We start from the raw sequence: 27,355 nt of genomic DNA, 5'->3' as shown, positions 1-27,355 counted from the left end.
ACATTAGGCCGAACCTCCGACGTATTTTTTTTGCACACAGGCTGCACACTTCGCGAAATCAGTGCATATTCGCGCCTAATTATAGAAAAAAGAAAAGAAACAAGAAAAAGAAACAAAGTAGCCGGGCTGCATCCAGACACTTAGCTGCCGTCGGGGGCTGCATGCAGTCGACTCAACCTTTCTACGGACAGTTTTTAATGTTTATCAGAAAATAACTACTCAGTATTCTGATTGAGTATAATTTTCGGGACAATTAGGGCAGGATTCGGGATTCGGGACAACTGCTTGGATATCAGGACCGGGACGTCTGGTCACCCTATTAGTGCTGTGCAGGTCGAATTGAGTGCCTGTCACTTTAAGGCCGTGACGGCCCGTGAGGCTTGCTTGATTCTCGCGGTTTTAAGCTAACTTAGTAGCGTTGTTGTGCATGGTGCATAAGGATATGTGGATGAAATTGAATTATGTTTTCCATGTCATTTGGTAAAACAACTCGAAGAAAATCTATCTTGGATTATAGGAGAAAAGTGTCTTGTATAATTTCTATGAATTACAAACTATCTCCAGATGTTGCGTATCCTATTACTCAAATTCAATTAAACCCACCAATAGGCTAGTTTCACAGCCTAGGTATGTTAGCCATAGCAACACAGGGCTTGAAAGCATTGACTGTATAACAAACCTGGAAAAGTATGGAATTTGATTTTTAGTAATTTCCAGGTCTAGATAAGTACAGTATGGAAAAAAGAAACAAGGGTATGGAGAAATATTTGTGTTTCCAGACTATTGCATCTACTGTACTAATCACCTCACTCAGGTCATAATGAACCATTCCTGTTGTGTAGCTTAACTGTCAGTCCACATTATCAAGATACAATTGAATGGGGGTCCTCAGAAAAAAATGGTACCAAAACCAAATCGAGAACCCCTGTTATATGCACGTGCCCTATACCATTGTGCACTGGTATGTTTGCGTAGCTCTGCTATTTTCGGCTAAAACACTGGTAGACTTCTTTGATTTTGTAAAAGTTACCAAGACATGGATACTGCAGAGGCCTCTGCTAGCAGTGCACTAGTCTCCAACATATGTTGGCTATGCTGTATCTACAGAGAACTAAAAATGTGAGCTTTCATCACAGCACTTCCCCAACGAAAAGAACAATGGGCTAGTGTTTTCTGAGGGCTAACAAGTTAATAATAAACATTATTATACAGCTCTTCACAATGCTAGTAGAACGCTCCATTGACAATGTCTAAAATATGGTCATAAAAATCTACCGAGAAGTTTGACAATTTGAGTATGGAAAAAGTATGGAATTTTGAAATGGAAAATGTGTAGGAACCCTGTAGGGGCGAGCTACCTCGCTGGCGTGTTTAATTTGGTTCCTTGGTTAACATAATGTAGGCTAGTTTTTTTTGCACAAAATTGCATCTGCTAATAAACATAAACACAAACAAACGTGATCTCCTATGGAATCTCTGACTGCGCCTTCGATGTTAGCCTACTATTATTTGTTGACATCAAACCTGAACGAACGGCAGCTGTGCCTGAAGTTCACTTTTTTTTTTTTTTTTTTTTTTTAAATTAGGTAACTTTTTTGCAACGGCGCTTGAATTCCAGGAGCGGCACTGCGCCGCTGCTGAATACATTGTAGGGGAAACATTGTGGTGAGCTATTAAGAGCTTCCATTTACTGCATTAAAAGCTGTGTCAAGGAAGTATCTGTGGCGCAAGATCTACCGGCAACATTTGTACCAAATTTGATGAAAAAAATGTTGTACAGGCCAATGAAAATCCATTAATTTTTTTGAGGTAGACACATGGGGCACCTCAAACTATTTTGGCAATGTGTGATGTTAGCACATGGAAAGTGAAAGAAGAACATCTCTGTCAATGCATAAAATGGAGCGATGTAGGCTACTGTAAGTGGACCATAAATGTTCATGCCGGGGCCTGAGGTTATGTGATAATAAGGCTTGCTGGATCAAACCCACTAATATGTAAACTTAAGAAGAACAATAGTGGGCTTGCTGGATCAAAGCCACTAATTAGAAGTAAAGATGCACCAATAGATCGGCTGGTGACCGAAATTGGCCGATTTTCACGTGATTGGCCATGACTGGCGACCGGCCGGTCAGTCTGAGACATGCCGATTTTATGCCGGTCAAATGCACTCGCGCGCTGCAATTGTAACAACACCCAGCTTAGTTTGCAAAGTTTGAAGAAGCTAGCAACCAGGCCACTCAGGGCTGGATGTAGGGCTACAAAGAAAGCGCTATTAGGCTACCGAGTTTTTCTATGCAGCGAACGCTGTGCTTTACGGAGCCCGGGAGAGCTCACTTTAAGTGATAATTTTGTGAGCACGTTTTCCTTTAATTGAGTCCTCGAATTAATACAACGTGACCCCGTTGTAGGCCTAAATTGAGCTCTCGAAATATGTATTTCGTGCTCACATTTAATGGCATTATACATGTGGATGGGTCTGAGAATGTTTTCTGCAGGGTAACATACAATACTACTACCATAGATCAAGCTGTGTCATGCAATAGCATGACTTATGCTTATAGTTCTATTCCAACGTTGATTTCTACCCAACGTATAGTAAAAAGAAAAGACAAATTTAAAACTAGAAACCTAACAAATATTCTTTCCATACCTCAGCATATTCCTCAAAAGCCAGAGGCATTTTCAGCTAACATGGGTTTACTAAATATAGGTGCACTTACTACCAAAACCTTTGCAATCAATGATTTTATTAGTGAAAAAATTGGATTTTCTGTTTCTTGTTGAAACCTGGCTGACTTCAGACAGCGAAGCTGTTCTTGTTGAGACTTGTCCCCCAAATTATAATTTCTTCCACTCAATTAGACAAGGCAAACGAGGTGGTGGAATTGCCTCCATTCTCTCAAACAAATATAGTTGCACACGAGTCAACTTTTGGCAATTCGCTTCCTTTGAGTATATTGCCCTCACTCTGAAGGCTGACCCAGTTGTACTTCTATTAACCTTATACCGCCCTCCTAAACTATGGACTGGCTTTCTCGACCAGTTTTCTGAACTTATGTCGCTCATCATCACTAGCTATGATCGGATAATTGTAAATGGCGACTTCAATATTCATGTCAATAAGACAACTGATGCTAAAGCCAGTAAGTTCCTTAATGTGTTGGACAGTTTAGAGCTAAAGCAGCATGTTACAGGACCCACCCACAACCTTGGCAACACCCTCGATCTAGTCATTTCCAGAGGGATAGAAGTCACAGACTTATCAGTAAATGATATAAATATGTCTGATCATCATTGTGTATCTTTTAATATTGTACTACATACTCCAAAAATTCATCCCGAAATTGCAATCAAATCGTGACTGTTGGACATTAGAGCAGAACAGCAGTTCATAGCTCTTATAGACTCCATAAATTTAGATATTTTACATCATCCCATTGATCAAATGGTAGAGGCTCTTTAATCGTGAATTAGGGCTCTGCTTGACAGAGTGGCACCCTTAAAGACTAAAAAAAGGCCCTGTAGCAAACTGACACCTTGGATGAGCGAAAATATCCATGATCTAAAAGATCATGTAGGAAAGCTGAGAGAACATGGAGAAAAACTAAGTTACAGGTTCACCGTGCCATTCTAAAAGAAAAAAATTGCCAATTATAATAGAGCTATTCGAATGAGAGGAGGAACCACTTCTCTAAGGTAATTGCTGAAAACAGTGGAAACTCTAGGGTGTTGTTCTCTACCATTGATAGGCTATTGCATCAAACACCTTTTGATACACTCAGTCAGGCATCCTCTCTAAGATGCGAAGAATTTGCAGACTTCTTCAAAAACAAAGTCATTTCTATAAGGGAGGCTATTGGTAACACAAGTAATATGTTTGATAGTACACCCAAAAACAGCCCCCCAAAATTAAGGTCCTTTAGCACTATTACTCAATCTGAGCTTGGTAAAATTATAACTCAAACCGGCTCCTCAACATGTGTTTTAGATCCAATCCCTACTACATTCCTCAAAAAAAGTATATGATGGCTTAGCTCCCTTTTTTCTCAAGGTAATAAATACCTCATTAGAAACAGGTATATTTCCAACTGCTTTTAAAACCGCTGTTGTGAAACCTTTACTTAAAAGTCAAAACTTGACCATACCAATCTGAGCAACTACAGGCCTATATCAAATCTATCGTTTTTGAGCAAAGTACTTGAAAAAGTTGTTTGCAATCAGTTAAATACCTTCCTCAACGAAAACAGTATCCTTGAAAAATTCCAATCAGGTTTTAGATCAAATCACAGCACAGAAACGGCTCTAGTAAAGATAGTCAATGATCTCAGACTAGCTACCGACTCAAACAAAGTCTCAATCCTTATTCTTCTGGATTTGAGTGCGGCATTTGACACCATTGATCATAGCATCCTAATTCACCGCCTTGCGAAGTGGGTGGGTCTCTCTGATAATGCTCTAAACTGGTTTCAAACCTACATTATTGGCAGAGATTTTTATATCAGTCTAGGAGATCATGTATCTGAAAAACATGACTTGCCTTTTTGGTGTGGCCCAGGGAGCTGCCTTGGTCCCCTGCTATTTTCTCTATATATGCTCCCATTGGGAAACGTCATAAGTCAGCATAATGTAAACTTCCACAGCTACGCAGATGATACCCAATTGTATCTTTCTGTGGAGCCAACTAACCCAGATGGCCTTTGCTCCCTCACTGCATGCCTAACCTCCATTAATCAGTGGATGAGCAAAAACTTTTGAAACTAAATGATGACAAAACAGAGGTACTTCTGGTTGGACCAAAACTAAAGCGAGATATTATTCTTAGTAATCTGGGGAACTTGGCACACCAGGTCAAACCAAAAGTAACAAGCCTCGTGTCATCTTAGATGCAGAGTTAAGTTTTAAGCCCCATATCAGTAAAGTTACTCAGACAGCCTATTTCCACTTGAGAAACATTGCAAAAGGCCCTTTTTAACTCAACAAGATGCAGAAACGCTAATTCACGCCTTTATCACTAGCAGGTTAGACTACTGCAATGCACTTTTCACTGGTCTTCCCAAAAAACATCTAAAGAAATTGGCACTCATACAGAACTCTGGCTAGACTTTTAACTAAGACTAAGAAGAGAGAACACATCACCCCTGTGTTGGCTGAACTGCACTGGCTCCCTATTTCCTATAGAATTGATTTTAAGGTTATGTTAATTACTTACAAAGCTCTGAATGGCATAGCACCTTCATATATCTCTGAGCTTTTAATATCTTATCAACCACAAAGGAAACTTAGATCATCCAATTCTAATCTTTTAATCATTACCCAAAGTGCTCCACAAACAAAGTGGAGAAGCTGCGTTTATCCATTATGCCCCCAAACTATGGAACACCCTGCCTCTGTACATCAAGCAGGCGAGTTCAGTAAATATTTTTAAAAAAGATCTGAAAACATACCTGTACAGGAAAGCTTTTAGTTAACTCATCTTATCCTGTAGACTACATTTTCAGATTATTCTACATCTGCTACTATTGAGGGCAGCCAGCCAGAAGCAGATGGGCTCCCCTATTAAGTCAGGTTCTGCTCAAGGTTTCTTCCTGGAATATGGGAGTTTTTCCTTGCCACAGTTGCCATATGGCGTGCTTGTGGGGGGTAAGAGGGTTAAGGCTGCCAGTCTTATGACGTCATTTTCTATATTTTTGATATGTTGCTGAGTATAACATAAACAGCAAAGAAAAGTGATTGATAATGACTGACTGACTATTATTGTGTTACATGCTTCAAATGTAAAGCACTTTGAGCTGCATTCTGTGTATGAAAGGTGCTATACAAATAAAGCTTTATTATTATTATTATTATTATTATTATTATTATTATTATTTAGTAATTCCCGACATTTTCCCACCGCTCGCTGTGCTGGTGGCAACTTCGTGTTACCTTGACATGGACTAGGCCTACAGCTGTCTGTAACAGTTCATATTGGTAATGTGATGATAACCGTAGGCAGTTAGGTGGTCATGGTTTATAGCGGACTCTTTGTAGCAGGGGCACTGTGGTGTCAACCGCCAGCTATGGAGACCCATAATGGGGAAATTCTACTACAAAGGCTACTCGGGCTCTGTTGTAATGACCGGTTTCCACTATCTCCTGGATTGTTGACTTAACTGTGAGGTCTAGAAGTCAATCGAAGCACATCACAGCGACAAGCTCCCAAACAATTACAACACATAGACTTACTGTAGGTACAAATAGGCTACTGCGTATTAGTAGTATAGCCTAATACCCACCCAATACAATAAGGTTCCCTCTAGCGCCCGATGGGCCTCACCATATAACCCACGCCGCACACCAATGATGCACACAACGAGGTAAGCTTTGATACACGGACTATGAAACGGAGACATAAACAGTGGCGTTCACGATGCTCAGCTTCTCAGGCTATGTAGCCCAGCTCACACCGTTCGCGATAAACACCACAGCTCTGCATACACTTGGACCTCAACAAACACTCAAAACCCGGCAAACATTCAGCTGGACGATGATGGCGGGGGGCCTGTACAAACACACACAATCATCTGCTCTCCCACCTACAGCCTACCTAACGGGGCTATATCCAGGTGCACTGCAATCAATGAGATTCCCCACGTCACTACAAGCGACACACCTCCGGCGTCATTCCGGGGACCCCTTGACACCACACTATGTTTTGTTCACACAATTTAATTTCTTCGAGCACACGTTTTAATTATTCGTGGGTGCGTTTTAGTAGATCGAGATCTCGAATATACTATAACGTGCTCATGTTTACATGTGTCAAGACAATATTGAGTGCACGTTTTACAAATTGTGGCCACATTTAAGTAGATCCTGCACACAATGTTCTATAACCATGTTCACAAATTGTGCTCTCGTTTTAATAAATCGTGCCCTTGTTTTAGTAAATAGTGCACTCGTTTAATAAATTGTGCCCTCGTTTTACTATGCTTAAAATGAGAGCTCAATTTAGTAAAATGAACTCACACTATAGTAAAACGAGAGCACAATATAGTAAATTGTGCACACGATTTAGTAAACCGAAGCACAATTTAGTAAAACGAAGCCGCACGATTTAGTAAAAAGCGAGTGCACAATATAGTTAAATGAGGGCACAATTTAGTTAAACAAGAGCACAATTTAGTAAAACGAGCGCACAATGTAGTAAAACGAGCACACATTCTCTCAACATGCAAAACATTTTGCGATGACCCCTCTAGGGCTCCGTAGTGCTTTGCCATATTGCGTGGAATTTACTAAACTGTCACTTCATTAGGCCATGTAAACATCGTTCATCACCGCCCGTCCCTGCCGCTAATTGCGTGCCTACAGCTGAACCACAAGCGCAGCTGAACAGAGATAACCGATCGCGACATAAAAAATAATCAAAGTTTAGCGATCAAAGGCTACATGATAATAAGATGTCAACAAGCAGCGACATTACATACAGTAGCCCTAGTAGTTCTCTAGTAGTGTTACAGAATGGAGAGGACTTAGAGGAGGTCATACATTGCACTACTGACTATCTGAACTTCTGTATGGACATAAGATGTCAACAAGCAGCGACATTACATACAGTAGCCCTAGTAGTTCTAATCCACTTAGAAAAAAATACTCAAACTATGTACTGCACATAGACTAGAGCTATCCCTTAAAATACCCTAGTCTAATGAGAAGTGGATGTCGTGAAAGTGAACAAACGATAGCCTATTAGAAAGGCAAGCAAACATTGTTGCTTTTGACATAGTAGCCTACAATGAAGAAAACTGATGCTCTGAATACTGAATCAGCTGTCTCTGAAAGTGCGCTGTTTTCATATGGTGGAGCACCTAATCGCTATTAGCACTTCTCCTCCCCTGTCTTTGCGTGATAGCCTACTCCCACTTTTCCCTCACCCTCCCATAAATTCATCAATGCATATGAAAATATGAAGGGTTCAGATGCAAAAGCCTCTAAATGCCATGTCAAAAATGAGATAAAGATGGTGAGGGGATGCTCTTCACACATAGTATACGCTAATCAAATAATTTAACTTCTAAACCCACTAAATACTACTATCTTCCTGGTCTGAAATATCGATTTATAGGCAAAAACCTATAGGAGCCTGAATTTAAATGCTCATTTAAAAGAAAAGTGGTCAGACGGATTTAGAGGGTTTTGCATCTGAGCTCTTCATATGTTCCATGGTAGCATGTTCAAATGTATCATGAAAATTGTTCTTATAGCCTATCTTTAGTTGGATATTGGATGTGAGAAGAAAAAAAATGGGTGTTCCATATATTAGTAGTATGTGAAATGAATGTCCCACACTGGCAAGCATTATAGTTTGATACTGCAGCTGAAGTTAGACTTGAAGAAGAAACAGCCATTCCATTATTGATAAGTTTACCGGTTCCATTTCTTTAACAGCCATTTAATTATTGATAAGTTGATTAATGAAATCGGAATCGGCTAAAATCGGTATCGGCAGGTCAAACTATGAAAAATCGGAATCGGCCCAAAAAATTGCAATCGGTGAATCTCTAATTAGAAGCTGATAAAGTATCGGATTCTTCCAAATGAACTCTCTCCACCTTTTGAGATTGTGTGGTGGTCTGATGCCATTTCCACATTTCATACTAGGTCTCGACTGGGATTTCCTCATCTAGCTCTTTCTCTCATTAATTTTGATCTTTATATACTGTTGAATATTGTTTAGATTCCATTAAGAATAAAAGATTGCTCTGTGGACTTCTCTATAGTAAGATGTCACAAAGACTCGGATGAGGGGATGAACCTCTCCATCGTTCTTTTTTTAATTTATTTTTCATAATAGTCCCTCATCAGTAGACCTTACACCAAAAGTAATTTATTTTTTGGAAACTCCTGATTTTACCTTCCTTGATAATGGTACAAGGCGTCGGGAGAAGAAGTGGCGATACAAGCCCTCAGTTCCATCGATAGTGATGGGGAACGTGAACTCACTGGCCAACAAGACTGGCTGCCCTGGTAAGAAATCAGAAGTTGTACAGGGATTGTAGTTTGCTATGCTTTACGGAGACGTGGCTAACAAGCCATATCCCCCTGACTAACGTTGAGCTGCTCGGCTTCAGTGTAGCTCATTTGGACAGAGACAATAAACTTTCTGGCAAAAAGAAGGGAGGCGGACTGGTGCTATAAATAAACAACAGATGGTGCAACCCCGGACATGTTACAGTAAAGGAGACTGTATGCTGTAAGGATGTGGAGTTACTAGCGGCAAAGTCCTTTTAGGCAAGTCCCTCCACTCAGCGGCCATATGGCAACGCTTTTTGGACACTCGTCAGGCATCCATTTCGGCAGAAATGCGCGTGCGCAAGGCTTCACGACACCAATCTTGCTCAGTGCAAAAGTTCAGAGGCTACCAGTTGCCACACGCACCTTCAGGAAGTAGACACCAGAAGTGGATGAGGCTCTGAGAGACTGCTTTAAGTCCACTGACTGGAGTGTGTTACAGAATGGAGAGGACTTAGAGGAGGTCACACATTGCACTACTGACTATCTAAACTTCTGTATGGACATTGTTGTTCCCACAAGAACTGTACACTGCTATCCAAATAACAAGCCTTGGATAACCAGTAATGTCAAGACCCTTCTAAATAGAAAAAAGATGGCGTTTAAAGAGGGGGACATGGCAGAGCTGAGGCGTGTACAGGGGGAACTCAAGAATAAGCTAAAAGAGGCTAAGGAGGACTACAGAAGGAAGGTGGAACAAAAGTTGCAGGAGAACAACATGAAGGAGGTGTGGGACAGTATGAAGACTATCACTGGCCTGAATAAGAGCAGCAGCTCTGTGGAGGGAGACCTGGACAGAGCGAACCAGTTGAACCACTTTTACAACAGGTTTGATTGCCCTGCACCAGCTCCAGATACTGCTCTTGTTTTGCGTGCCTGCCCTACCCTCACCTCCCAGTCTCCCAGTCTCTCCAGCTCTGCATCCCGGTGACATCCAACAATCTAAGCCCCCATCACCCCACGCCCTGCCCCCGCCTGATGCCTCCTTGCCTGTGCCTGTTGAGGTGTCCACAACCATGGCGGCCTTGACAGGGACATCAAGGAGGTGGTCACCCAGCCCCCACCCCCACACCACCTCATTGCCAGTGCAACACTCACCCCCACCATCACTGGATATTGCACCCCTCCCCCACATGGTGACCACAGACAACGAGGTGACAACGACTTCAGTCAACAGCCACCAGACACACAGACCCCTGATGCTGTGTTATGCTGGGAAGGAAGCACAAAGAAGAAGGATGCTGGGCGACTAGACAGGCTAGTAAGGAAAGCTGGCTCTGTCGTGGGAGCCAAACTGGAGTGCATCACTTCAATATCAGGACCCTGAGCAAACTGATCAACATCTTGTTGTCATCCACTCCACAGCACTATTATAAAGCAAAAGAGCTTGATCAACTGGAGACTGTGCTCACTGCCATGCACAACTGACAGGCTGAGGAAGTCATTTGTCCCCAGGGACATTAAACTGTTCAACGCTTCACTAAAGGGAAGAGGAGAGATAGACTTCTCTGCATAGTCTGTCTGCCTCTCCACCCTGTTGTTTGAGTACTGACAGTCCACTACTGTTTTACTATTGTTTTACTACTGTCCACAGCCTATTGTTTTACTGCTACACTGTTGTTCATGCTATATTAGCACACATGACCAATGGCTTCTGCTACAATACTGAATGGCTGTAACCCTATTACCTCAACCTATTCTTGCACTGATATAGTTTTTTTATACTACCTTGTCTACATTATACATTACTCTCTTATTTGTCCATATTTATTTATGCTGGTCTCTAGACCTTATTCTTGCACTGTTGGACTACTTTTTGCACCTTCACCATGACACTCACTCTCTTGAGCACCTTACCATGCACACAGAATCACAGGCCCAGTCCTGGCCCTGCAAGCGCCTCATGCTTGATCATCCTTAAGCACACTGTGAATTTTTTTAATTTCATTTATATAGTATTTAGTATTTCATTTTTCTTATCTTCTACTGTCTCTATTGTACAGTGGAGTTTTGCTATATGTTTATACTTATATTTACCCTTTCTGCTGTAAGTGCATGTTGTGTGTGATGTCTGTATGCTACTGAGACCTTGAATTTCCCCTTGGGGATCAATAAAATATCTATCTATCTATCTATTGCAGTTATGCCTTCATCTACCCAGCATCTGTAGGTAGCGTCTAGCTTCCCTGGAATGAACTCTCAGTCAAATGCAATCCATTTTAGAAGACTGAGCTCACTACCCATCTTCAGCTGTTTAGCAACAGAATGCCATGTATATAAGCTTAAAGATGTTACTGGGTCAATCTGATCCTTGATATGGAAAGGAGTTTCCCTTTCACCAATGCATGTTTGGATCGGGTAGCAACAGGTGCACTGTATACGTTTTACATTGCACCTCCATGTGTGACAAAATAAAACTCCATGAACACTATCTTTTTTTTTGTCTCTAGGGGGATTGGATTATTTCTTGGGTTTGAGATGGTGAAAGACAAGTCAGAAAGAACCCCTGCTACGTTGGAGGCAGCACACCTGGTTAAAAAGTAAGATATTTACTGCTATGGATATAACTAGATGAAATGTGTGGTGCATTTATAAAGAAATATACAGTACAGTATGTACAACATGGACTGCATGAGTACTGAGCAAAAGTTATAAGGACATTAGGCAATGAATCACCAATATGAATTGGTGCATTTGTGATGATTGTTCTGATCATGGGAAAAGTTTTTGTTTCGGCTAAACGTTAACAAATTATATTGTGGCACCACCACATAGGTTTTATGATTTCCTTTCTTTTATATGAATGAATAATTATGAAATGTTTATTAGCATGAAAGGACAATTCATATGTATCTCCATTATTATGACCGCCGCGCATATACATATGATTTTTTTTTTTTTTTCCCCCGCATGTTCAAATTTCCGTCATGGATTCCCGGGACACTGAAAGACCGGGGTAGACGAAACTTGGTGGGCATGTAACCCCATATGGATAGCATGGAACCATCTTTTTTTTTTTATATCTGTAGCCCCCCCGCTGGACTGCACCTCCCGAAAGGAGGGTAGGGCAGACACAGTTTTCTGTGAATATCTCGAGAACCGTAAGGTTTAGGAGGACCATTTTTTTTGTATGTTGATCTCAAGGGGCCATGTCAACCCATTCCATAACCACTCATTTCATGTATAGCCACCTAGTTAAAACACAAAAAGTAAAAATGAGGTGTTGTAATCGCAGGTATCTGTGACCTAACATAGTCAAAACTGCACGAAATTGGAAGTGTAGGATCATTATGACACCCTCTGAATGCACGCCAAGTTTTGTGAACTTTCGTTCATGGGGGGCCTTATAATAAAATAATTTATGTGTACATTTAGTGACCGTACACCAACAAGGATTCCCGGGACACTGAAAGACCGGGGTACACGAAACTTGGTGGGCATGTAACCCCACATGGATAGCATGGAACCATCGTTTTTCGTTTTGATCTGTAGCCCGCCCGCTGTACTGGACCCCCCGAAAGGAGGGTAGGGCAGACACAGTTTTCTGTGAATATCTTGAGAACCGTAGGGCCTAGGATGACCATTTTTTCCCGTATGTTTGCCTCATTCCATGTGCACACATGTGCATAAACAGATACACACGCACACACATACATTCACAGTAATCATACGTATGACACATACTCACACAGTAGACATATGTACGCATACATGCACAAGCACGCACACACACACACACACACACACACCCCCACACACATAAACATAAACATGTACACGCACACATGCACACAATTCAAGAATTTCTCAGAATTATGAACAGGCAAGATGGGGGTGGGGTTGTATAAAATGAATTTTACATGTGAAATCTATGAACTAATCATGTTTTGGTACTTGTTGTCTAGCAGATACCAGTGAGAATTGAGTGTGGATAATGCAATTTAGTGAGACAGTTAGAATCATATAGGCCTTTCAGCGTGATTTATTTTTGTGGAAAAAATGTGCTAGACTGGGCGGCGGTCATATTTTGTACCGCTCTGCAGTACATCTAGTTTGGATCTCTGTAGCACACTATTGTAACTGTCATTTTACCAGATCACCGTGACTTGTTTATGTTGTCGCGGGCTAGATCAGCTGACTGGGGTGACCTGTCAAACACCATCAGCTGACTGGGAATGTTTTGTCAGAGAATGATGCGCTAAGTTTGAAGAGGATAAAAAGCGTGGAAGTGCACTAAGAAGGAGCCTTAAAATTACGCAGGGAGCTTACGAGAGACCTATTACAGTATAAACTCACAATCTAAAAGGTGGATCAGATATTGATTACTTTCCTTAGACCTGGGTCTGTTCGGAGAGAATCCAACCTCCTTTGTGGGGATAAAAACGTCCGATACCGGTGATCCTTTTTTGTTTTTCTATCACTGGGATTATTGTTATATTTTTTCCTTTTGTGCATCTACGTTGTGGATTACCTTTTGACCTTTTTTGTTGGATTATTAAGATTGTTTCCATGGATGTTTTTTTTTGTTCGTGCCGTGTACTTTGCTGCAGAGTTTTGAGAGACTTTGATACACTGTTTCCGTGCTGGCAAAGGCACATTAAAACCTGCAGCATGGCTTGTTGGACATTGTGTAATTAAGACTGTTTATTGTTGTATGTTATAGCATCTGTATAGGAAATATATGATGCTATGATGTATTGCATTCCCAGTGTTTTTCCTGAAAATAATTAAGAAGCATTTTCATTAATGGTTAGGGAAAGTTAGGCTTTTTTTTTACCAATCTGCAAAAACATTTCTTACCAATAGCTTTTTTTACTATGTGTTCCTATAGGTGTCTAGTAACACCTCCCAATTTATCCACGGCCAAATCCTCGGGGAAACACCTGGAGAGCCCATTATGTTTGGGGTGCCCAGAGGGTCTGGGCGAAAATAATGAAAACATTTTTTTTTTTGCCAATATTAGCTTTTGAGATGTCTAACTAGGGGTTTTTAGGGGTGCTGAATCTATACCTAACCTGACCCTAGCCAGATGAATGTTGTTACGCTTAGCTCCGCCTAGCTTCACTCACATCCATCTGGGACCTCTTCCATTGAGAGTGATTTCTCCAACCAACTTTATGGTTTAGCCAATCAGGGACGAGGGCGGGGAGTTTCATAGATGTGACATAGCGTAGAAGCGACTGTGAGTGTGTTATTAGCGTCACGGGTTGGCTTTGATGTGAGTGGTTGAAGTAGCACGTCAATAGATGACGGACAAGTGGCTTATTCAATCATATGCAAGCATTTTTTGATTAGGCCCAGCCTTCTGAAGCAAAACTTCAATGGATCGGTTCCAGATGGATGAGTGGAGCTAGGCGGAGCGAAATTCATCTGGCTATTGCCAGGTTAATCTATACCAGCCATTTGAGTAAAAATGACTCCAAGTCCATATAACATCCATAACAAGTGATTTTATTGAACAATTACAAAACAAGCAGCACCTGAGAGTGTCACAGTCCCCTGCACAGTTGCAGCTGACAAAATTCAGAAGAGATCTGTTGTAGGGACTGGTGCATAGCCGTGTTGTCCTTGTTTCCATCCATACTCATGGGCATCTAGTGATGGACTTTGTAGCAGTAGCCAATCTCTGGCCTGGAGATATGCCTGCAGAGACTGCTGTGCTGCAGCTCCTGTAGTCGGAGGCAGTTTCTCAGGCTTGATACTATAATAGTATCTGAGTACACCCTCACATTTATGTAAATATTTTATTATATATTTTCATTGGACAACACTGAAGAGATTACACTTTGCTACAATGTAAAGTAGTCCGTGTACAGCTTGTATAACAGTGTACATTTAATGTCCCCTTAAAATAACACAACACACAGCTATTAATGTCTAAACCGCTGACAACACAAGTGAGTACAGCCCAATTAGCCATTTTACCTCCCTGGTGTCATGTGACTCGTTATTGTTACAAGGTCTCAGGTGTGAATGTGGAGCAGGTGTGTTAAATTTGGTGTTTTCGCTCTCACACTCTTTCATACTGGTCACTGGAAATTCAACATGGCACCTCCTGGCAAAGAACTCTCTGAGGTTCTGAAAAAAATAATTGTTGCTCTACATAAAGATGGCTAGGCTATAAGAAGATTGCCAACACCCTGAAACTGAGCTGCAGCATGGTGGCCAAGACCATACAGCGGTTTAATGAGTGCTGCCAGCATTGCTGCAGAGGTTGAAGGGGTGGGGGGTCAGCCTGTCACGCTGCATCAAATTGGTCTGCATGGCTGTCGTCCCAGAAGGAAGCCTCTTATAAAGATGATGCACAAGAAAGCTTGCAAACAGTCTGCTTAAGACAAGCAGACTAAGGACATGGATAACTGGAACCATGTCCTGTGGTCTGATGAGATCAAGATAAACTTATTTGGTTCAGATGGTGTCAAGCGTGTGTGGCGGGAACCAGGTGAAGAGTACAAAGACAAGTGTGTCTTGCCTACAGTCAAGCATGGTGGTGGGAGTGTCATGTTCTGGGGCTGCATGAGTGCTGCACTGGGGAGCTACAGTTCATTGAGGGAACTATAAATACCAACATGTACTGTGACATACTGAAGCAGAGCATGATCCCCTCCCTTCGGAAACTGGGCCACAGGGCAGTATTCCAACATCATAACAACCCCAAACACACCTCCAAGACGACCACTGCCTCGCTAAAGAAGCTGAGGGTAAAGGCGATGGACTGGCCAAGCATGTCTCCAGACCTACATGTAAACTCTTTTGAGCATCTGTGGGGCATCCTCAAATGGAAGGTGGAGGAGCGCAAGGTCTCTAACATCCACCAGCTCATGGAGGAGTTGAAGAGGATTCCAGTGGCAACCTGTAAAGCTCTGGTGAACTCCATGCCCAAGAGGGTTAAGGAAGTGCTGGAAAATAATGGTGGCCACACAAAATATTGACACTATGGGCACAATTCGGACATTTTCTCTCAGGGGTGTCCTCACTTTTGTTGCCAGCAGTTTAGACATTAATGGCTGTGTGTTGAGTTATTTTGAGGGGACAACACATGTACACTGTTAAACAAGCTGTACACTCACTACTTTACAATGTAGCAAAGTTTACTTTCTTCAGGTTTGTCCCATGAAAAGATATAATAGAATATTTACAAAAATATTAACTCAGTTTTGTCCTCATGAGTTCTACATTTTGTTGCTCACCGTCCACCCTTCGCATTGGACTCTCTCTCTATTTCTCTAGAAAGGCAGAAAAGAACAGATCTCAGCTTGTCAAGTTTTGTTTGCGTGTAACACACTGCTACAATAATCACAGATAGTTTTGTCTCAACATGGTGTGTGTGAGAAAGGACATTTTGCATGTGTGTGTAGGCTATGTGTGTGTGTGAGAGAGAGAGAGACAGAGAGAGACAGTATCAGTGAACGTGTGAACTTTATTTGTAAGTTATGTGTGTGCATGTGTTTGTGTTTGTGTGGGTGGGTGGCTGGGTGGTTGTGAATGTGTTTGTGAGAGTCAATGTGCATAGATGTGTGTGTGTGTGTGTGTGTGTGTGAGAGAGAGAGAGAGAAAAGACTGTACATGGAGGGTGGACAGTGAGCAACAAAATGTAAAACTCATGAGGACAACATAACTAGTATCAAGCCTTAGAAACTGCTTCCGACTACAGCTGACGCACAGCACTCTCTGTGGGCATATATCCAGACTAGAGATTGGCTACTGCTACAAAGTCCATCACTAGATGTCCTTGAGTGTGGATAGAAACAAGGAGAACGTGGTTATGCACCAGTCCCTACACCAGATCCCATTACACTGGACTACCTTCTGAAGTTTGTCACTTGCAACTGTGCAGGCGACTGTGACACTCTCAGGTAAAAAAAAACATGGAGTCAAGTGTAATTCTGCTTGTTGGAACTGTCATGGTAACTCTTGCCAGAACATCAACCAGCCAGATGATAACAGGAGTGAGGGAGTGCATGGGAGTTGAGGGATGAGGTTTGTTAAATCTTAAACTGATTAAGGAAGTTTTGTTTTGTAATTGTTCAATAAAACCACTTGTTATGGATTTTTTATGGACTTGGAGTCATTTTTACTCAAAACAAATGGCTGGGATAGATTCAGCACCCCTAAAAACCCCTAGTTAGACATCTCAAAAGCTAATATTGGTTAAAAAAAATGTTTTCATTATTTTCGCCCAGACCCTCTGGGCACCCCAAACATGATGGGCTCTCCAGGTGTTTCCCCGAGGATTTGGCCGTGGATAAATTGGGAGGTGTTACTAGACACCTATAGGAACACATAGTAAAAAAAGCTATTGGTAAGAAATGTTTTTGCAGATTGGCGAAAAAATTGCCTAACTATATGGGCGGTTGTAGTGTAGTGGTTAAGGAGCTGGGCTAGCGTGCAGTAGCCTGAAAGTTGTCGGTTCAATTCCCGGCTTCCACCGTTGTGCCCTTGAGCAAGGCACTTAACCCCAAGTTGCTCCGGGGACAATGTGATCCCTTGTAATATAGCTGACATATGTAAGTCACTTTGGTCAAGAAGTGTCTGCTAAATGTAATGTAATGTAATGTAATATAAGTGTAGCTCAGTCCATCAATACCGTGATTGTTTTTTGTTAATTATCTAAAAACTACCTAGCAGATTGTTAGAATATTAAGATCCTGTATTTTCCCCCTGCTGGTTGATACATTAGGCTTGCTAGGAATTGAGATGGTTGGTAGGGTAATCATTTTGTGGACATGTCACTCAGGACAAGGCACACTTAAGTTGCAAGTCACATTTAAGTAGCAAGTCACTTTGTGCGCGACTTGAGTAGGAACTGAGTCCAAGTCGCAGGCTTGAGTCCCCATGTCTGCCATACACAAATGATACTCTGTATGAGTCTACACTCAACATTTGAGGTACCGTTGGAATCCTTGAATAAAGCCGAGTTGTAAAAGCCGTGTAAAAAAAGATGGGACAGCGCAAAGCTCTTGACTTGACTCGCAAAACAGATGTGAGTCAAGTCAAGCGCTTTGCACTGTCCCATCTATTTTTACATGACCTTTACAACTGGTGGTGACTATGCATTGAACTCGGCTTCATTCAAGGATTACAACGGTACATATTTTTTGAAAATCGGACATACAGGTTAAAAGTGAAGCGCTGTCCCATCTTTTTTAAAGCCAATCCATGAAGCCCAGTTCAATGCTTAATAGGCGATAAACGATTTTTGATGGTCACATGTATACTTCATTAGCGGTTAATTTTTTTTTATTATTAAAGAGTGTTTTTCATTTAAAGGTTTGACTTAATGCTTATTCAGTAGAGAATTTAGTGCTCTCTCCAATCCCAGACGTTCACATTGCATGTTTGTTTGTAATGGATGCAAAACAACCTATAATGCTAAATGTCTATGGCGGGACGATTGAAACACCTGTTTCATTTGGCCCGACCAGGCAGTAGGCCTAAACCCCATTTATTCTAAGTCAATGCACAAATTTCTGTGTTTATACTATTTTTTTTTGCCGGTGAGACATGGAAAAGCAGTTTTAGAAAGATGCAAATATATTTGGGGCTATCAGGTAGGGGGTCGAGTTCTGCCATGTTAACCTATGGAGACTGACGGCCTGTGGGTCATGAAGGGCACTTATTTGGATGTGCAGTGGCTTTAACCACGTCAAAACAGAGTGAAATAACATTTTGTACTATAGAAACATTATATAATTCGAAACATGCATTATTCTAGCTATATTAATGGCAAAGTGCATGGTATTTCCATAAATGCGAGATACGCGAGATACGTGATTCACCATGTCGGCAATGAGTTGTTAACAGACATGAACCAAGACATATAGCCCAGCAGAAAATCTATCTAAAATAACACATACTTGTAGTACCATTCATGATATGTTGTCAAATATTGAAGTTGTGGGAAGTTTATATAATTTAAGCTGTAGGATGTTTCATTCGTCCCCCATGCTGTTTCATTTGTCCCAGCCAGGAGGGACGAATGAAACAAAACACACGTTCGACTTCTCCTTAAATAACTCTTGAACGGTTTTGTTCAGAGCTGTAAATGCAACTGTATTTGACAGAGGACAGATGTAGGTTACTAGTGACAAAACATTAACTTTCAGTGTTTTACGATGTCTTTGTAAATTACGTATAATTAATAAGTGTTTCATTCGTCCCGGTTCTCCCCTACACTTATTGCACTAAATTGGAGAAATGAGTGGCTAAACTGTCTTAAAGAGTGTACAATTACTGCCAGGATTTCAGGAAGCACGACCAGTGAGGAACAAGTTTCGTGCACCCCGGTCTTTCAGTGTCCCGGGAATTGTTGACACAAAATTACTGAAGAAGAAAAAAATCTGGAAGAAAAAAACTCTGATTAAACCTATTATGAGGTATTGTGCTTTCACACCTTTAACGATACCGGTGAAGAAAAACTCAAGTGCACACACAGAGGTGAAAGCGGCTTAAAGTGCTGTAGTGCATATGCCAGACCAGTCGATGGCGCCGTGACAGCCATGCAGCGGCTTCACATTTAATTTGCGTAGAAGACAAAACTCGTTTAACAGTTTGTTAAGCAGTCGCATGAAATAAGAGAGTAGCCTACAGACAATTCGGTTTTCAATTCAACTATTCATTTTCAAGGTATGTGATTGCTTTGTGGAATTTGAAATGCAAACGTTTTGCATTAGGTCTGAGCACCACTGGAGAAAACATAACACGCGTTGGTCATAGTTTGTAGTAAGCTAATGTTTAACTAAGTTAAGCTAACGGTGTGCTTCTAACTTAGCCACAAAAGGCTGATACATTGTGCACATAAATCATGATGGGGAAAGAAAAAACATTTTAAACAAATGCTTTGGTTTGTTCTGACAAGCAGCATGTCAGTGGCCGTTTGCACAAAGCACCTTAAGTTAATTTTTTCCCTTAAAATCTGATTTAAGGGTCCCTTAAAATAAAAACGGTTGCACAAACACCCTTAAGTTTTCTCCTTAAGGGTTCCTTAACATTTTCCTTTAGTATTTAAGGGTTTGTCCTTATCTTGTAAGAAATCCCTTAAACTGTTGCACAAAAGATAGTAGTCTAACTAAGGGGAAAATCCTAGGGGACATCTGACTCTACCTTAACCATATTATTAACTGAATTGATGCTGATAAATGAAGTTTATTAACTACTTTTGACCATTCAAAACAATACAAAAATATGCTTCCTCGGTCAAATAGATAGGCCTATCAGAAACATGCCGTATTGTTATTGTTTGGTTTACATAGGCTAACGTTAACAATTCATGTGGATGTCTTGTTAGCCTATGAGCTTCGGTTGGTTAAGCTAGGCAAACGTTGGTGTACTGATGACAGTCAGGATCATTTCTAACTTGCCAACTAGTATTGTTCAGTTCATGGATATAACATGTTTTACTTACTACCTGGAAAATTTCCGCTAATATTATTAAGGTAAGATGAATGATAAGATATAAGCACTGTGTTCGGTGGGTTAACTAACGGCATCGCGGCAAAGGCAGTTAGCTAGGCTACAGCTGTTGAACAATCTCCGTGGAAACTATAGAATTTTCATGCGGAAAATCCCTTTCAGTGCAGTAAAATCCTTGGCGTTTCTCCTTAACTAAGGAAACATTTTAAGGTATTCTGTGCAACACCCTTAAGTAAATCCCTTACCTGAGGAGAAATTAAGTCTTAAGGGTCATACTTAAGGGAAAAAACTTAAGGTGCTTTGTGCAACCGGCCACAGGTCCAGTGCGGTGGCTGAGTTGAGGGGTGGGGCTATGTCGTCATAAAATTGCCGGCTCTGCCGTCTACACGGCAAAAAAAAACAAAAAACAGCATTGGGTAGACGGGCCCTAAGACTACCTTTTTTGCATTTGCATACACTGGTATTTTCTTTACCTTAACCGTAACCCAGGAAATAGAATTCTAATTTGAATAGTAAAATTGTGAAATAAGTTCATTGTTTAACAACCTTGACATAAATAAATCTGATTGGCTACACTATAGTTTGATGTAACTACAGTTTATCATGCAAATAACCTTTTACTCTATGTGTTTACATTCCAATAGGTTGAAAGATGAACGGATCTGTATCAGTACTGATGGCCCTTGGGAAAGTGTCATAAAATTTAAACCACCAATGTGTTTTAGTATGGAGGATGCAGATCGAGTTGCCAAGACAATTGATAAGATTCTTTCAGGTAACAGTAGTTCCAGTGGGTAACATATTGGGTGTGTTCGAAACGGGAGACAGCTGCCTACTGCCTCCCTCCCTACATAGACAGCTGTCTCACTAGACATGACTTTGGATTAAATGCATCTTTTAAAAACGAGCGTAGCACTCTAGAATCTTTGGTTAACACTACGGTATGACGTTAGCAAAGGCCCGATGTTAAACTAAATTAGCTTACGTAAGCTAGCAGGCTAACAGTATAAATTAGTTTTACGGCCGGCAGACATATCAGACCAGACGCTATTAATGGTTACAACAATGGCATAATCAGATAGTAAATTGTTTATTTCTCATCTCTAATCTACAAATCTAAGCAAAATAAGGTCACACAAATGACATTTTAAACAGATTCAGCTGCCATTACCGATGTCATCCGCTATGTTTATTTACCTTTCACAGCTGTTTCAGACGTTGCCCCAAGGGATTATGGGTAGGTGGGAGCATGAAGTGTGCATCGATGCTGCCTCCAAAAATGACCGTTATTTGGGAATTCTAAGATATCTTAAAAGGCAGCAGAATTTGTTTTTTCGGTTTCGAACCGCACTTGCTGCCTTGCTCCCCAGTTAGATATCTTAAAAGGCAGCAACTTTACCCGTTTCGAACACACCCAATCTTTACAAATTGTTTTAACCATTTGAAAAGAATTTATAACCATAATTCACTAAAAGACTGCTCTTTTTCAGAAATGTCCACAGAATGAAATTCAACGTTTCAAATAGGATCATCTCATAATCGCTTCAATTTTATAATGTTGAGAAAAAATACAGATTGTTTGTCATCTTTCTTCAGAGGGAGTAACTAAGCATCAGGTATTCTAATAGTCACATCAGTCATTATCTGCTTAATTAAAGACAGTCAATTCATTGTGTAGATTTAGTTTATTTTAATTTGGGGGCCAAGCAGCGAAGGCACCCATTGTGTTTCTATGTTTTCTTACTATTATTATTAGGGGTCCGAGCAGCGCAGCGCAGGTATGGTTACCAGTACCCCCACTACCCATAACCCAAAATGTGGGGTACTGCACCCAAAGGTGGCGCTATTGTCAAAAAAGTGAATTATGCTTATTTCTCATTACCAGATCATATTAATCTCTAAACTCAGATGCATGTTTTTTTTTTTTCCCATGGTTTATTTATTAAAGTTTTTAGGGGGGTTTTTTCAATACAGAGTACATGAAACAGTAAAAATCCATTCCACAACGACATTGCAAAGCTGACATAAACACAATACAGGGGTACCCACCCCACCCAACCCCCCTCCCCTCAATCCCACCCTCCACCCCACCCACAATACCACCCGCCCTCCACAGCCTAACACACCCCACCCAGGCTGTACTGTTCTACAAACACAGAGAAAACTGAAACTAAGACATGACACCAGGGGATACAAATTAAAATATTAAAATAATAATAATAATTAAAAAAAAACCGAACTAAATAAAAAAAATAAAAAAAATAACAAGAAGAAGAAGGAGGAGAGGGGTGGGGGTCTCATATTATGCGTATAGCATCTGCAAGCAAGTCCCCAGCACAATCAGGTGAGTGCAAATGTCAGGGATATCCTAGCATCCTTGTGTAAATAAGGTATAGCTTATGAGGGATCTGGGAGTTGCAAGTTCAGTGTTTCAACATGCAGAAGGAAGGGCTGCCATAGCTTATTGAATTTGGATATAGAGCCTCGCCTTAAGTACCGCATCCTCTCCAGCTTTGAGAACATTAGCACATCCCTTATCCAAAGTGCATGTGAGGGTGGGTGGCAGTCTTTTCAGTGTATCAAAATTAAACGCCTAGCAATAAGAAAAACAAATGCAACAAAGTCTGATTTGGAGCTGGATAGCTTGATGGTATCCGGTAAGACTCCAAATAGAGCGGTGAGTGGGCTTGGGTCCAGGGCTGTCTGTAAAACATCCGAGATAGAAGAGAATATAGAAATCCAGTAAGTATGTAGGGAGGGGCAAGTCCAGAACATATGCAAAAGTGTACCATGGTGCTGCCGACATCTGTCGCAGAGTGGGTCAGTATTTGGATAGACACGGGACAGACGGACCTTCGTCCAATACACACGATGTAGGAGCTAACATTGAATAACTCCATGTCGCACATATTGAGGAGCCATGCACACGTCCAAGAATTGATCCCCAAGCAAGTGTCAAATCTATGCCCAGGTCTTGTGACCAGAGAGCTAGAAGTGTGTCATTTGAAGGAGAATAGAAAGAGAGTATAACACCATACAGTGTGGACACCATGCCCTTCATTCAGATGCATTTTTGACCCTGGTCTTATGCTCTAAAAATGTTTACTTTCTCCACAGTTTCATAGAAAAGCCAAACATCATAAAAAGTTTCACAGGCTTCAAAAATAATCAAATCTTCACCAAAATTCTCACAGACATTGTTTAGACCAAGCCTCACAAAATAATTTTGATATGTTCCATTTCAGAGATGTAGGCCAAAAAAGTTGGACCACTCAGCCCTTTTTTCCTATATCACCTATTCCTACATGAGTAATTTTGTTATTATATAACAACCATCATTAGGTAAATGCCATTAACAGTACAAATTTTCAGATCTGTACTCTTTTTAAAAAGCTCTTAATTCTCTTGTGAAATGTGTGCTTGGACTTTTCTTGATGTTGTGTGTTTAGCAATACACATTTTCACCATGTGAATGTGACTTGCCAATATTTAGGATTGTCAGTGGATCAGTGGGATAATGCCTTGTACTGGTGATCCTTGAGAGTTTGAATCCCAGCTAGAGCATTATGATCTAGCTGCACATGACATCCTGCTATTGCTCATTTAAGATTCACATCATTGAACAGCACCTGAATGACATCAGGCAATCAACATTCATGCTCATCAGTTTCCAAGAATGTCAATGCCGAGACGGTATGGATTTAAGGGGAACTTCTTTGTTAACCATTTTTCTTTCATAATTAACTCTGTCATATTTATATTTATTTCATTATTATTCTTGACTACATTTGTTTCAAAATTCAGAATTTCAAAGATTATTCAGATGTACCCTTTTAGGAAAATTCTATTGTGAAATTTGGGCTTGGAGTTTTCTAGATGTTGTGTGCTTATCAATACACATTTTTACCATGTGAACGTAAATTTCCAAGGTTTAGGATTGTCTGTGGCTCAATGGGATAATGCCTTGTACAGGTGATTCTTAGGTTGAGAGTTGGAATCCTAGTTAAAGCATTGTAATAATAATATAATAATAAATATAGCTGCAAGCAGCAATGAGGGGGCCAAGCAGTGAGATCAGCAGGCCAGATTTGCCATGTAAGTCAATGCCGTTGCATCAGACATATAGCCTTAAGCAGTCACAGCAAGTTCCATGCCATACAATCAATCCAAGATTGGCTGAGTTACAAGGTCAAGTTTCACATCAAAACATAACTGATTTTGTGGGGCTGAACCAGGGCTGAGTGTCGCCGCCCCCTCCCCCAGCCAGCCCACCGCCAAGAATCAGCCCTGCCCATCCCACCCGGGTCCCACCCTTGCACACATTAGAATGAACTAGATGGAACTTGCTGTCATCAGTTTCACATCAAAAATAAAAGATTGACTGAGATATGATCACACTTGCTGTGATTTAAACACAGAGGTCAAAAATTGACGTCATAGGGTGTGTTGAACTCGGCTTGGCCCAAGGATTCCAATGATACCTCATTTTGCCATTCGAGTCAACAGGTCAAAAGTTACGTCCGTGAACACAAGTCCAACTTTGGCCTGTTGGTGGCGCTAGAGCGCTTGAGGTGCCGGCATGAAACTTGGTGAAATGAATTATTGGACTGTCCCCAATTAGTGTGCCAAATTGTATAACTTTTTACCAGACGGTTCTATGGGCTGCCATTGACTTCCATTGCAAAATAATGCGCATCAGCAACTACTGGCCAAAATGCATTTTTGTCAATTACGGAGCCTCCTAGAGGTCAAATGTCACCAAATTTCTTGAGCGTCCTCCCGATGTGGTCTGAGGTACTTGTACTAAGTTTGGTTTTGATACATGAAAGCGTTGCTGAGATATGAAATCACTTCCTGTTTGGCGGCTTTGCCACAAATTTTTATTGGCTGGTACAGGCCAAAGCTTCTGTCAATTGTTCCAGAAAGCAATGCACTCATCAGGCATGGTCTGAAGATGATCTCTGCCAATTTTGGTGAGGAACAGATGAAATTTGTGACCTGCCAAAACTTTTTTGTGTTTTTGATTTAATCCAATATGGCGGCCGAATCAATTACGATGACATCACAAGTTGGCTTGGGTCGGCCTAAGGACCTTCAACAGTAACAGACACCACTAATGGGTATTAATTCTAAGCACAACTGCTGCTACAGGCCAAAAGGCATGTTTCTTAATTACAGCGCCCCCTAGAGGTCAAAGGTCACCAGATTTCTTGAGCGTCCCCCTGATTGGGTCCTGAGTCCATGGACTAAGTTTGGTTATATGATAGATGAATGGGTTGCTGAGATATGAGCTCACTTCCTGTTTTGGCGGCCGCAAAATTTCGATTGGCTGTTACACTTGAACGGTTTTAGTTCGAAGGCGAAAAGGAATAACTTTTGTGCGGCTTGGTCTGAAGAGCATGTGTGTCAAGTTTGGTGACGATCGGACAAAATTTGTGACCTGTGAAGTTTTAGTTTCACTTTCACTAAAATCCAATATGGCGGAAAATCCATCATGGCGGAAAATGACGTCATAGGGTGCGTTGAACTCGACTTCCAACGGTACCTCAGTTTTCAAAATTGGATCAACAGGTCAAAAGTTACGTGCGTGAACGCACGTCCAACTTTGGCCTGTTGGTGGCGCTAGAGCCCTCGAGGAGCCGACATGAAACTTGGTGAAATTAATCATGGGACTGTCCCCAATCGGTGTGCCAAATTTCACAACTTTTTACCAGACGGTTCTATGGGCTGCCATAGACTCCCATGGCGGAAGAAAGATGTTAAATAATAATAATAATAGTAAGAAATCATAGAAACCCAATGGGGCTTCGCAGCTTCACTGCTTGGCCCCCAATAATAATAATAGTAAGAAATCATAGAAACACAATGGGGCTTCGCAGCTTCGCTGCTTGGCCCCCAATAATCTTTATTTATATAGCACTTTTCAAAACAAAGTTACAAGTTAGTTTGTAATCAAGCTGAACATGAAATTCTGCCATTGCTCTGCAGCCCACTCACCTCAAGGCTTACACACAGTATGTCATTAAGGGGAACATCTTTCCTTCATAATTATATGTCATATTTATATATCTTCGAAATATATGTTCTAGACTTTTCAGATTGTTCAGGTGCACTGTTTCAACAAATATCTTAATCTCATTATGAAATGTGTGCTTATAGAAAGGATAAATTATCAATAGACTTTTTGACTGTGTGAATGTAACATTGCAAAAGGTAGGGAAGACAGTGGCTAAGTGCAATAATGCCTTGAGCTTTTGAACCTTATAGGTTATGGGTACAAACCCCAGCCAAATCATGAACATCCTCCATGCTACTGACCATGATATTCTGGCATTGCTCTGCACTTCACATTTGGGAAATTCTTAGTATTGTAAAACACATCATCAGTTTACCAAAGTCTGAATGCTAAAGCAACCACTGTAGTACATGTTATTAAGGGGAACTTTGTCTTCTTCCCTCATATTAAACTCTGATGTCACATTTATATTTCTTCCATTATTCATCTTGTCTGCAAATGTTTCATTTATCCACCATTGCACAGAAATGGTCTAACAATCATGGGCCCAGTTTTTCACACACATTCATCTGGATCAAAATGATCCGGATTTGGAAATCCCATGTTTTGCTATCCAGGATCACCTGATCCATCTTACTGTTATGCCACTGTCGAATTTGATCACTGTAATGCAAATGCCGAATTTCAGGATTACCAAATCCCGTTTACCAGAGCTTTAAATGGAACCAACAGTGTAGCCTACTGGTAAAGCAAAGAAGTTACATCTAAAATATCACTTGCCAGAAATGGCCATTGTTTGTTTTAATTTGAAGAAACAGAAACATTTTGCATTCCTTATGTTGATTTTATGCTAACCAAAAATAAATGTCA

At 40.9% G+C, this 27,355-nt stretch overlaps 1 protein-coding gene across 3 annotated transcripts in view; it reads left to right on the top strand.

The window, feature by feature from the left end:
• phykpl (5-phosphohydroxy-L-lysine phospho-lyase) overlaps positions 1 to 22,146 on the top strand; it is a 57,164-nt gene extending 35,018 nt beyond the window's left edge. For 2 of the 3 annotated variants that reach the window (XM_048231275.1, XM_048231277.1), the window contains exons 10-12: positions 11,508 to 11,597; positions 21,114 to 21,244; positions 21,960 to 22,146. In XM_048231275.1, coding sequence (XP_048087232.1) covers positions 11,508 to 11,597; positions 21,114 to 21,244; positions 21,960 to 21,976 — 238 coding nt within the window. In that variant the 3' untranslated portion in view covers positions 21,977 to 22,146. Of the gene's footprint in view, positions 1 to 11,507; positions 11,598 to 21,113; positions 21,245 to 21,959 lie in introns of those variants that run through there. The other variant, XR_007192149.1, reaches the window with a different exon arrangement.
• Positions 22,147 to 27,355: the final 5,209 nt, after the last annotated feature.

Source organism: Alosa alosa, chromosome 21 (assembly GCF_017589495.1).
Source record: "Alosa alosa isolate M-15738 ecotype Scorff River chromosome 21, AALO_Geno_1.1, whole genome shotgun sequence".
NCBI lineage: Eukaryota > Metazoa > Chordata > Actinopteri > Clupeiformes > Clupeidae > Alosa > Alosa alosa.
The sequence above is the reverse complement of the archived record's forward strand: the minus strand, read 5'-3'. Positions and strand labels throughout refer to the sequence as shown.